A 14,277-nucleotide genomic window follows, 5' to 3' on the forward strand; every position below is an offset into this window, starting at 1 on the left:
TTCACACACACCGAGACCTCGCCTGTAACGCCACTCAGACACTTCACACACACCGAGACCTCGCCTGTAACGCCACTCAGACACTTCACACACACCGAGACCTCACCTGTAACGCCACTCAGACACTTCACACACACCGAGACCTCGCCTGTAACGCCACTCAGACACTTCACACACACCGAGACCTCGTCTGTAACGCCATTCAGACACTTCACACACACCGAGACCTCGTCTGTAACGCCACTCAGACACTTCACACACACCCAGATCTCGTCTGTAACGCCACTCAGACACTTCACACACACCGAGACCTCGTCTGTAACGCCATTCAGACACTTCACACACACCGAGACCTCGTCTGTAACGCCACTCAGACACTTCACACACACCCAGATCTCGTCTGTAACGCCACTCAGACACTTCACACACACCGAGACCTCGTCTGTAACGCCACTCAGACACTTCACACACACCGAGACCTCGCCTGTAACGCCACTCAGACACTTCACACACACCGAGACCTCGTCTGTAACGCCATTCAGACACTTCACACACACCGAGACCTCGCCTGTAACGCCACTCAGACACTTCACACACACCCAGATCTCGTCTGTAACGCCACTCAGACACTTCACACACACCCAGATCTCGTCTGTAACGCCACTCAGACACTTCACACACACCGAGACCTCGTCTGTAACGCCATTCAGACACTTCACACACACCGAGACCTCGTCTGTAACGCCACTCAGACACTTCACACACACCCAGATCTCGTCTGTAACGCCACTCAGACACTTCACACACACCGAGACCTCGCCTGTAACGCCACTCAGACACTTCACACACACCGAGACCTCGTCTGTAGCGCCACTCAGACACTTCACACACACCCAGATCTCGTCTGTAACGCCACTCAGACACTTCACACACACCGAGACCTCGTCTGTAACGCCATTCAGACACTTCACACACACCGAGACCTCGTCTGTAACGCCACTCAGACACTTCACACACACCCAGATCTCGTCTGTAACGCCACTCAGACACTTCACACACACCGAGACCTCACCTGTAACGCCACTCAGACACTTCACACACACCGAGACCTCGTCTGTAACGCCACTCAGACACTTCACACACACCGAGACCTCGCCTGTAACGCCACTCAGACACTTCACACACACCGAGACCTCGTCTGTAACGCCACTCAGACACTTCACACACACCGAGACCTCGTCTGTAACGCCACTCAGACACTTCACACACACCGAGACCTCGTCTGTAACGCCACTCAGACACTTCACACACACCGAGACCTCGTCTGTAACGCCACTCAGACACTTCACACACACCGAGACCTCACCTGTAACGCCACTCAGACACTTCACACACACCGAGACCTCGTCTGTACCGCCACTCAGACACTTCACACACACCGAGACCTCGTCTGTAACGCCACTCAGACACTTCACACACACCGAGACCTCGTCTGTAACGCCACTCAGACACTTCACACACACCGAGACCTCGTCTGTAACGCCACTCAGACACTTCACACACACCGAGACCTCGTATGTAACGCCACTCAGACACTTCACACACACCGAGACCTCGTCTGTAACGCCACTCAGACACTTCACACACACCGAGACCTCGTCTGTAACACCACTCAGACACTTCACACACACTGAGATCTCGTCTGTAACGCCACTCAGACACTTCACACACACCGAGACCTCGTCTGTAACGCCACTCAGACACTTCACACACACCGAGACCTCGTCTGTACCGCCACTCAGACACTTCACACACACCGAGATCTCGTCTGTAACGCCACTCAGACACTTCACACACACCGAGACCTCGTCTGTAACGCCACTCAGACACTTCACACACACCCAGATCTCGTCTGTAACGCCACTCAGACACTTCACACACACCGAGACCTCGTCTGTAACACCACTCAGACACTTCACACACACCGAGATCTCGTCTGTAACGCCACTCAGACACTTCACACACACCGAGACCTCGTCTGTACCGCCACTCAGACACTTCACACACACCGAGACCTCGCCTGTAACGCCACTCAGACACTTCACACACACCGAGACCTCACCTGTAACGCCACTCAGACACTTCACACACACCGAGACCTCACCTGTAACGCCACTCAGACACTTCACACACACCGAGACCTCGTCTGTACCGCCACTCAGACACTTCACACACACCGAGATCTCGTCTGTAACGCCACTAAGACACTTCACACACACCGAGACCTCGTGTGTAACGCCACTCAGACACTTCACACACACCCAGATCTCGTCTGTAACGCCACTCAGACACTTCACACACACCGAGACCTCACCTGTAACGCCACTCAGACACTTCACACACACCGAGACCTCGTCTGTAACGCCACTCAGACACTTCACACACACCGAGACCTCGCCTGTAACGCCACTCAGACACTTCACACACACCGAGACCTCGTCTGTAACGCCATTCAGACACTTCACACACACCGAGACCTCGTCTGTAACGCCACTCAGACACTTCACACACACCCAGATCTCGTCTGTAACGCCACTCAGACACTTCACACACACCGAGACCTCGTCTGTAACGCCATTCAGACACTTCACACACACCGAGACCTCGTCTGTAACGCCACTCAGACACTTCACACACACCCAGATCTCGTCTGTAACGCCACTCAGACACTTCACACACACCGAGACCTCGTCTGTAACGCCACTCAGACACTTCACACACACCGAGACCTCGCCTGTAACGCCACTCAGACACTTCACACACACCGAGACCTCGTCTGTAACGCCATTCAGACACTTCACACACACCGAGACCTCGCCTGTAACGCCACTCAGACACTTCACACACACCCAGATCTCGTCTGTAACGCCACTCAGACACTTCACACACACCGAGACCTCGTCTGTAACGCCATTCAGACACTTCACACACACCGAGACCTCGTCTGTAACGCCACTCAGACACTTCACACACACCCAGATCTCGTCTGTAACGCCACTCAGACACTTCACACACACCGAGACCTCGCCTGTAACGCCACTCAGACACTTCACACACACCGAGACCTCGTCTGTAGCGCCACTCAGACACTTCACACACACCGAGACCTCGTCTGTAACGCCACTCAGACACTTCACACACACCGAGACCTCGTCTGTAACGCCACTCAGACACTTCACACACACCGAGACCTCGCCTGTAACGCCACTCAGACACTTCACACACACCGAGACCTCGTCTGTAACGCCACTCAGACACTTCACACACACCGAGACCTCGTCTGTAACGCCACTCAGACACTTCACACACACCGAGACCTCGTCTGTAACGCCACTCAGACACTTCACACACACCGAGACCTCGTCTGTAACGCCACTCAGACACTTCACACACACACACAGATCTCGTCTGTAACGCCACTCAGACACTTCACACACACCGAGACCTCGTCTGTAACGCCACTCAGACACTTCACACACACCGAGATAATTGTGATGATTATGGCTTACAGCTTATGAAAACCCCAAATTGTGAAAAGGTTTTCATAAGCTGTAAGCCATAATCATCAAAATTATGACAAATAAAGGCTTGAAATATCTCACTTTGCATGTAATGAGTCTATATAATATATTAGTTTCACCTTTTAAGTTGAATTACTGAAATAAATGAACTTGTGCACGATATTCTAGTTTTTCGAGTGTCACCTGTATCTCTGAATATAAATGTCTGTTTACATCTGAACAGAGTTTGGCTTTGAGTGAATGAGCGTGTGAACTTGATCAGGCCTAGATGTAAAATAACAGTAAGGTAATAACTGAAAAAACAATTGGTCATTGAAGTAAAACAGCATTAAATGTTGAGAGAGATTCATAAGCTTATATCCAGCATTACCTCCAGACACACACTCACCGGTCAGAAAGTTGACTGTGATCCAGGCCAGAATCCCTGAGAACAACACACACACACACACACACTTCTTTATAACACACAACACACACACTCGTCTTATAACACACACACTCATTCTGTACTGCATTTCTTGTATTGTTTCTTCACTTAAATTACACTCAAGGAAGTTATAAAACTAACTTTATAAATACACAAATGGTGTCTGTCATAAAAATCAAACATACACATTTTTTTGTGCTAACGTTTTATGAACATTATTAAAGACCAGATAACTTTAAATGAATGTTCTATTAACGTTACTAGAAGAACGTTTGATCATAACCAGAGAACGTTCCCCTGATATCTGGGCTAATGCTCCTTTATTCTGGTTCTGCCATAAAATAAAAGCTGGACGTGATCTTGACAGTGTCTTACAAATTAATCAGGCAACATAGTGTCGGCCCAGATCCGGCCCGCATCCGGCACACACAGATTCCACACGGCCCAGATCCGGCCCGCATCCGGCACACACAGATTCCACACGGCCCGGATGTGGGCCGGATCCGGCACACACAGATTCCACACGGCCCAGATCCGGGCCGCATCCGGTACACACAGATTCCACACGGCCCGGATGTGGGGCGGATCTGGCACACACAGATTCCACACGGCCCGGATGTGGGCCGGATCCGGCACACAGAGATTCCACACGGCCCGGATGTGGGCCAGATCTGACACACACAGATTCCACATGGCCCAGATCCGGCCCGCATCCGGCACACACAGATTCCACACGGCACGGATGTGGGCCGGATCCGGCACACACAGATTCCACACGGCCCAGATCCGGCCCGCATCCGGCACACACAGATTCCACACGGCACGGATCCGGCACACACAGATTCCACACGGCCCAGATCCGGCCCGCATCCGGCACACACAGATTCCACACGGCACGGATGTGGCCCGCATCCGGCACACACAGATTCCACACGGCACGGATCCGGCCCGTATCCGGCACACACAGATTCCACACGGCCCAGATCCGGCCCGCATCCGGCACACACAGATTCCACACTGCCCAGATCCGGCCCGCATCCGGCACACACAGATTCCACACGGCACGGATGTGGCCCGCATCCGGCACACACAGATTCCACACGGCACGGATCCGGCCCGTATCCGGCACACACAGATTCCACACGGCCCAGATCCGGCCCGCATCCGGCACACACAGATTCCACACGGCCCAGATCCGGCCCGCATCCGGCACACACAGATTCCACACGGCCCAGATCCGGCCTGCATCCGGCACACACAGATTCCACACGGCCCAGATCCGGCCCGCATCCGGCACACACAGATTCCACACGGCCCAGATCCGGCACACACAGATTCCACACGGCCCAGATCCGGCCCGCATCCGGCACACACAGATTCCACACGGCCCAGATCCGGCACACACAGATTCCACACGGCCCAGATCCGGCCCGCATCCGGCACACACAGATTCCACACGGCACGGATCCGGCACACACAGATTCCACACGGCCCAGATCCGGCCCGCATCCGGCACACACAGATTCCACACGGCACGGATGTGGCCCGCATCCGGCACACACAGATTCCACACGGCACGGATCCGGCCCGCATCCGGCACACACAGATTCCACACGGCCCAGATCCGGCCCGCATCCGGCACACACAGATTCCACACGGCCCAGATCCGGCCCGCATCCGGCACACACAGATTCCACACGGCCCAGATCCGGCCCGCATCCGGCACACACAGATTCCACACGGCCCAGATCCGGCCCGCATCCGGCACACACAGATTCCACACGGCCCAGATCCGGCCCGCATCCGGCACACACAGATTCCACACGGCCCAGAACCGGCCCGCATCCGGCACACACAGATTCCACACGGCCCAGATCCGGCCCGCATCCGGCACACACAGATTCCACACGGCCCAGATCCGGCCCGCATCCGGCACACACAGATTCCACACGGCCCAGATCCGGCCCGCATCCGGCACACACAGATTCCACACGGCCCAGATCCGGCACACACAGATTCCACACGGCCCCGATGTGGGCCGGATCCGGGCGGACACGATGTTGCCGTCTGGGATATTTCTACAGGTGTGCATGTTGTTGTGTGAGGACAAACCTTCATTCGTCCCGGTCATGATACTGACACTGTCAGCGGGAACGTAGAACGGAGACTCGTCGAAGACGTCTCGGACCTGGAGACACACACAGACAGATCAGTGTTTTATTGGATTCAAATTAGTATTAAAATCAGCATAAATTTGCAGTACAATAAAATAGAACCAATATTTTACAATTTAAATTACAAAAATTACCAATTAAATTACATGTTGTGTGAGCTGTGTGTTGTGTGTTGTGTGTGTGTGTGCGCGTGTGTGTTCTGTTGTGTGAGCTGTGTGTTGTGTGTGCGTGCGCGTGTGTGTGCGTGTTGTGTGAGCTGTGTGTATGTGTGTGTGTGTGTGTGTGTGTGTGCGTGTGTGTGTGGTGTGGTGTGTGTGTGTGTGGTGTGCTGTGTGCTGTGTGTGAGTGTGTGGTGTGGTGTGGTGTGCTGTGTGTGGTGTGGTGTGGTGTGTGTGAGTGTGTGAGTGTGTGAGTGTGTGGTGTGCTGTGTGCTGTGGTGTGCTGTGTGTGCTGTGTGTGTGTGTGTGTGTGTGTGTGTGTGTGTGTGTGTGTGTGTGTGTGTGAGTGTGTGGTGTGGTGTGGTGTGCTGTGTGTGTGTGTGTGTGTGAGTGTGTGAGTGTGTGGTGTGGTGTGCTGTGTGTGTGTGTGAGTGTGTGGTGTGGTGTGCTGTGTGTGTGTGTGTGTGGTGTGGTGTGTGTGTATGTGTGTGTGTGGTGTGGTGTGTGTGTGTGTATGTGTGTGTGCTGTGTGTGAGTGTGTGGTGTGGTGTGCTGTGTGCTGTGTGTGAGTGTGTGGTGTGGTGTGCTGTGTGCTGTGTGCTGTGTGTGAGTGTGTGGTGTGGTGTGGTGTGTGTGTGTGTGTGAGTGTGTGGTGTGTGAGTGTGTGTGCTGTGTGTGAGTGTGTGGTGTGGTGTGTGTGTGTGTGAGTGTGTTGTGTGTGAGTGTGTGTGCTGTGTGTGAGTGTGTGGTGTGGTGTGCTGTGTGTGTGTGTGTGGTGTGGTGTGGTGTGTGTGTGTGTGTGTGTGTGTGAGAGTGTGTGAGTGTGTGGTGTGTGAGTGTGTGTGCTGTGTGTGAGTGTGTGGTGTGGTGTGCTGTGTGTGTGTGTGTGGTGTGGTGTGGTGTGGTGTGTGTGTGTGTGTGTGTGTGGTGTGGTGTGCTATGTGTGTGTGTGTGGTGTGGTGTGGTGTGGTGTGTGTGTGTGTGTGTGTGTGTGTGTGTGTGTGTGTGAGTGTGTGAGTGTGTGGTGTGCTGTGTGCTGTGTGTGTGTGTGTGAGTGTGTGAGTGTGTGGTGTGGTGTGCTGTGTGTGTGTGTGTGGTGTGGTGTGGTGTGTGTGTGTGAGTGTGTGGTGTGCTGTGTGCTGTGTGCTGTGTGCTGTGTGCTGTGTGTGAGTGTGTGGTGTGGTGTGCTGTGTGTGTGTGTGTGTGTGGTGTGGTGTGGTGTGTTAGTGTGTGTGGTGTGGTGTGCTGTGTGTGTGTGTGCTGTACCTGCTCCAGGAGTGCGTGGGCTTTATGGGCCGGCATCAGTCTCAGTCCAGCGGTGGCTCTGAACATCACAGGCGTCCTCTTCCACTCCAGCGCAGGGACCGTCCGCTTGGCCACTCGCAGGAGCAGCGCCACCGTGTGTCCGGCCTGGGGACAGCAGCCGCACTCAGCCTCGGGGACGCATTACTCCAGTTACATTATCAGATTACATTTTCAAGTAACACTAGTTACTTTTTCCCATTTATTGACTGACAGCTCTCCTGTCCCCATGTTGAGAGAAATAAAGTGAGGCGGGGTGTGTGTGTGTGTGTGTGTGTGTGTGTGTGTGTGTGTGTGTGTAAACATGATGGTTATTGTAGTTCTACACTAAACGTGAACTTGCATTTACTCGTCTCACTTACACGAAAACATTCAGTATTCCTCAAAATGAATAAAAACACTAAAATGCAATTTTAGAATTTTACCCAAAATAATTATAATAAAGTATATTTGTGTAATTTAATATAGTTAATGTATTTAACCTCACTTTATTAACCAATGTCTTTGCTGCTGACCTTCAATGATCTTATTCTACCATACTGTACTCTACCTCTACTGTACTCTACCTCTACTGTACTCTACCTCTACTGTACTCTACTGTACTCTACCTCTACTGTACTCTACCTCTACTGTACTCTACCTCTACTGTACTCTGCTGTCCTCTACGGTACTCTACCTCTACTGTACTCTACTGTACTCTACCTCTACTGTACTCTACCTCTACTGTACTCTACCTCTACTGTACTCTACCTCTACTGTACTCTACCTCTACTGTACCTCTACTGTACTCTACTGTACTCTACCTCTACTGTACTCTACTGTACTCTACTGGACTCTACTGTCCTCTACTGTCCTCTACCTCTACTGTACTCTACTGTACTCTACCTCTACTGTACTCTGCTGTCCTCTACTGTACTCTACCTCTACTGCACTCTACTGTACTCTACCTCTACTGTACTCTGCTGTACTGTACTCTACTGTACTCTACCTCTACTGTACTCTACTGTATTCTACCTCTACTGTACTCTGCTGTACTCTAATGTTCTCCACCTCTACTGTACACTACTGTACTCTACTGTTCTCCACCTCTACTGTACTCTACTGTTCTCCACCTCTACTGTACTCTACTGTACTCTACTGTACTCTACTGTTCTCCACCTCTACTGTACTCTACTGTTCTCCACCTCTACTGTGCTCTACTGTACTCTACTGTACTCTACTGTACTCTACTGTACTCTACTGTACTCTACTGTACTCTACTGTACTCTACTGTACTCTACTGTACTCCACTGTTCTCCACCTCTACTGTACACTACTGTACTCTACTGTTCTCCACCTCTACTGTACTCTACCTCTACTGTACTCTACTGTACTCCGCCTCTACTGTACTCCGCCTCTACTGTACTCCGCCTCTACTGTACTCTACTGTATTATCCTCTACTGTACTCTGCCTCTACTGTACTCTACTGTACTCCGCCTCTACTGTACTCTGCTGTGTTATCCTCTACTGTATTATCCTCTACTGTACTCTACCTCTACTCTACTGTAGTCTAACTCGCTCTACCAGACTCTACTGTACTCTGCTGCACTCTACTTTACACTGATGTACTCTACTGTACTCTACCTCTACTGTACTCTACCTCTACTGTACTCTACCTCTACTGTACTCTACCCCTACTGTGCTCTACTGTACTCTACCTCACTCTATCGTACTCTGCCTCTACTGTACTCTACTCTACCTCTACTGTACTCTACTGTACTCTACTCTACCTCTACTGTACTCTACTGTACTCTACCCCTGCTGTACTCTACTGTACTCTGCCTCACTCTATCGTACTCTGTCTCTACTGTACTCTACTGTACTCTACCTCTACTGTACTCTACCCCTACTGTACTCTACTGCACTCTACCTCACTCTATCGTACTCTGCCTCTACTGTACTCTACTGTACTCTAATGTACTCTACCTCTACTGTACTCTACCCCATACTGTACTCTACCTCACTCTACCTCACTCTGCCTCTGCTGCACTCTGCTGTACTCTGCTGTACTCTGCTGTACTCTACCTCACTCTGCCTCTACTGTACTCTACTGTACTCTACTGTACTCTACTGTACTCTGCCTCACTCTGCCTCTACTGTACTCTACTCTACTGTACTCTACTGTACTCTACTCTACTCTACTCTACTCTACTCTACTCTACTCTACTCTACTGTACTGTACTCTACTGTACTCTACTGTACTCTACTGTACTCTACTGTACTCTACTGTACTCTACTGTACTCTACTGTACTCTACCTCACTCTGCCTCTACTGTACTCTACCTCTACTGTACTCTACCTCACTCTACCTCTACTGTACTCTACTGTACTCTACTGTACTCTACTGTACTCTACTGTACTCTACCTCCGCTGTACTCTACTGTACTCTACCTCCGCTGTACTCTACCTCACTCTACCTCCGCTGTACTCTACCTCTACTCTACTCTGCTGTACTCTACCTCTACTGTACTCTGCTGTACTCTACCTCTACTGTACTCTGCTGTACTCTACCTCCACTGTACTCTGCTGTACTCCACCTCCACTGTACTCTGCTGTACTCCACCTCCACTGTACTCTGCTGTACTCCACCTCCACTGTACTCTACTGTACTCTACCTCCACTGTACTCTACCTCTACTGTACTCTACTGTACTCTACCTCTACTGTACTCTACTGTACTCTACCTCTACTGTACTCTATTGTACTCTACCTCTACTGTACTCTACTGTACTCTACCTCTGCTGTACTCTACTGTACTCTACCTCTGCTGTACTCTACTGTACTCTACCTCCGCTGTACTCTACTGTACTCTACCTCCGCTGTACTCTACCTCACTCTACCTCCGCTGTACTCTACCTCTACTGTACTCTGCTGTACTCTACCTCTACTGTACTCTACCGTACTCTACTGTACTCTACCGTACTCTACTGTACTCTACCGTACTCTACTGTACTCTACCTCTACTGTACTCTACCTCTACTGTACTCTACCTCTACTGTACTCTACCTCTACTGTACTCTACCTCTACTGTACTCTACCTCTACTGTACTCTACCTCTACTGTACTCTACTGTACTCTACCTCTACTGTACTCTACCTCTACTGTACTCTACCTCTACTGTACTCTACCTCTACTGTACTCTACCTCTACTGTACTCTACTGTACCTCACACTGCCTCTGCTGTACTCTACCGTACTCTACTCTACTCCTACTCTACTCCTACTCTACTCCTACTCTACTCCTACTCTACTCCTACTCTACTCCTACTCTACTCCTACTCTACTCCTACCCTACTCCTACTCTACTCTACCTCTACTCTACCTCTACCTCTACCTCTACCTCTACCTCTACCTCTACCTCTACCTCTACCTCTACCTCTACCTCTACCTCTACCTCTACCTCTACCTCTACTTCTACCGTACTCTACCGTACAGAAGTGAATATGCATTTCCTTCAGTTTGAGGATTATTCATTTCACTTTTGGTCTAAAAGGGCCTTAACATTTGCCAAACATAGAAGTTTTTTTGTTGTTATTAAGAAGCCCATCCCATATGAGAAAAAGTAACGCAAAAGTAATGTAACGCATTACTTTTCATAAAAAGTAACAATTAGTTACTTTTTTTGGGAGTAACGCAATATTGTAACTTTCCCCAGCACTGCTCGCAAAACACACGATGACAAACAAACCAACATGACATCATGACTTTGCGTAAACATACACGCCACTTTCAAGTCAAGTGGCGTGTTATCTATACGCTATTTGAGCTATCCGCGTGTGTGTCCACGCCGAAACGAACCGTCATCTTTTGCGCGTATGTCTACGCCGTTAAATGTCCGAGCGAAACAAAGCAAAATGTAGATCTACATCTGGGGAGCGATATTTTTTTTCCTAGGATGGTAGGGGAAGACTCATAAATGGCATTAACCCCAGTGACGGGTAGGTTTAGGGACGGGGCTGGGGTAGGTCATATATCTATATATACAGTAATGTAACGTTAAGTCAAGGCGTTGATAAACACGCTGAAAAGCGATTATGCGTGTTGATAGCACGCCAAAAATGGAAATACGAATTGGCATGTCATACATACGCCATTTCATGAGATCAGTCTGAACAAACAATAAAAGCCAACAGTGACTCACGATCTCAGGAGCGTCGGCATACGCAGACAGACCGGGCTTCAGCGACTGGAACATCTCATTATCCAGCACGGGCAATCCCTCTGAACACAACACACACCACACACAACACACACCAGACACACACACACCAGACACACACACACACCAGACACACACACACACCAGACACACACACACACCAGACACACACACACACCAGACACACACACACACCAGACACACACACACACCAGACACACACACACACCAGACACACACACACACACACCAGACACACACACACACCAGACACACACACACACCAGACACACACACACACCAGACACACACACACACCAGACACACACACACACCAGACACACACACACACCAGACACACACACACACCAGACACACACACACACCAGACACACACACACACCAGACACACACACACACCAGACACACACACACACCAGACACACACACACACCAGACACACACACACACCAGACACACACACACACCAGACACACACACACACCAGACACACACACACCAGACACACACACACACACACCACACACACACCACACACACACCACACACACACACCACACACACACACACACACACACACAACACACACAGCACGCACAACACACACACACAACAATAAACAATAAACACAAGACACACCGCACACACAACACGCACAACACGCACACCACACACAACACACACAACAATAATCAATAAACACAACACACACCGCACACACAACACACACCGCACACAACACACACAACACACACACAACACACACCGCACACACAACACACACCGCACACACAACACACACAGCACACAACACACACAGCACACAACACACACAGCACACACAACACACACACAACACACACCGCACACACACGTTTACAGTGCATCCCTTCACACATCAACAATAATACTTCACAATTTAAAAACAAATATTTCTCATGTTAAAATCATTAGAATCCAATTATTTTGCATTACAGTAATGAGATGTAAATAGAAAATGTGCTTAATTATCACAATGCAAAAATCTTAAAGCACCTTTTAAATCTTTTTTTTAATAGGCTATATATTAGATTCTAATTAGTCATTTTTTTAAATCAGCACAAATTTGCCGTACAATAAAATAGAATCAATATTTTACTATTTAAATTACAATATTACAAATAATTATACATTAAACATTACTTTGCATTACAGTTTTTTTCGATCGCTAAACGCCAGTGAGCACAACTGGAGCTACATGTGCAAAACTCTAACTCCAGTCTAACAGCAGCAGTTCATGTGGACCAAACACTAGTTCGTTTTTCAGTGCTTGAACACAGTTTTCAAAACTCTACACACTTATCCCATGACTTTAACCACAACCTGCACAACACTGTGGATTTACAGCACTTTGTTCAAATGCTAACACACTGCTGTCAAAACTGTGAACCACACATTCAAAACAGAATAGATTTCAGCTTTGTGCCTTTCAAACACTGCTGAGTGCACACACACACACACACACACACACACACACACACACACACACACACACACACACACTGCTGAGTGCAATTTCAGCTGAAAGGCTAAGCAGGTGTCTTGTTTTAGACTTGTTAGTGAACACACACAAATATATATATATATATATATAGGTAGAGCTCAGAAAGACTAATTTTGGAAATGGAACAAGGAAGACGGGTTCATTGAGGGAGACAAAGAAGACAAAGAGCTGTTATTTCAGATGAAATAAGGGCTACACTTATAGACCATGTCGTGAACTATGGTCTCTCATTGAGAGAGGCAGGGTTGAGGGTGCAACCCAATCTGCAAAGATCCACAGTGGCATCTGTAATGCGAATTTTCCATCGTACAAACAGGTGAGAGTTACATCCTTACAATAAATAAAAACATTACAGGAAATTGTTTTGTATTGCAATTATAGAATATTTACACAGATATAGAGGAAGGAATGTTATAGGTCAAAGAGCCACTTTGGAGGTTCCAGGGCAAAGGGGGGGAATATCACCATGTGTGCTGCAATGGCCAATGATGGTTTGCTTCTCAACACACCACTCATTGGCTCATCCAACACAGAAAGGCTTATAGCTTTCCTAGAAGAGCTCTATGCTCAGCTAGTGCCAGCAGAACAAAGGGAGCCAGTGAGAAACCCCCAAGTTTTTGTCATAGTTTGCGATAACGTTGCTTTTCACCACTCTGCAGCTGTCACAGATTGGTTTACAGCACATCGCAGATTTATGATTTTGTACCTGCCTGCATATTCACCCTTCCTCAACCCAATAGAGGAGTTTTTCTCTGCCTGGAGGTGGAAAGTGTTTGATCACCACCCACATGACCAAATGTCTCTTTTGGAAGCCATGCGTGCCGGATGTGAGGCCACGAGTCCAGAGGACTGCCAGGGATGGATACGGCACTCC

General features: G+C 49.3%; 1 protein-coding gene across 1 annotated transcript in view; it reads right to left on the reverse strand.

The window, feature by feature from the left end:
- The window catches only part of entpd5b (ectonucleoside triphosphate diphosphohydrolase 5b), a 53,460-nt gene that overhangs the window by 37,018 nt on the left and 2,165 nt on the right, over positions 1-14,277 (reverse strand). Inside the window, exons 2-5 of the mRNA XM_056234396.1 lie at positions 11,822-11,901; positions 7,607-7,750; positions 6,121-6,196; positions 3,970-4,005 (exon numbers count right to left, since the gene is read on the reverse strand). Coding sequence (XP_056090371.1) covers positions 3,970-4,005; positions 6,121-6,196; positions 7,607-7,750; positions 11,822-11,901 — 336 coding nt within the window. The remainder of the gene's footprint in view (positions 1-3,969; positions 4,006-6,120; positions 6,197-7,606; positions 7,751-11,821; positions 11,902-14,277) is intronic.

This window comes from Rhinichthys klamathensis, unplaced genomic scaffold, assembly GCF_029890125.1.
Source record: "Rhinichthys klamathensis goyatoka isolate OS25496 unplaced genomic scaffold, OSU_Roscu_1.1 h1tg000394l_1, whole genome shotgun sequence".
NCBI classification, from domain to species: Eukaryota; Metazoa; Chordata; class Actinopteri; order Cypriniformes; family Leuciscidae; genus Rhinichthys; species Rhinichthys klamathensis.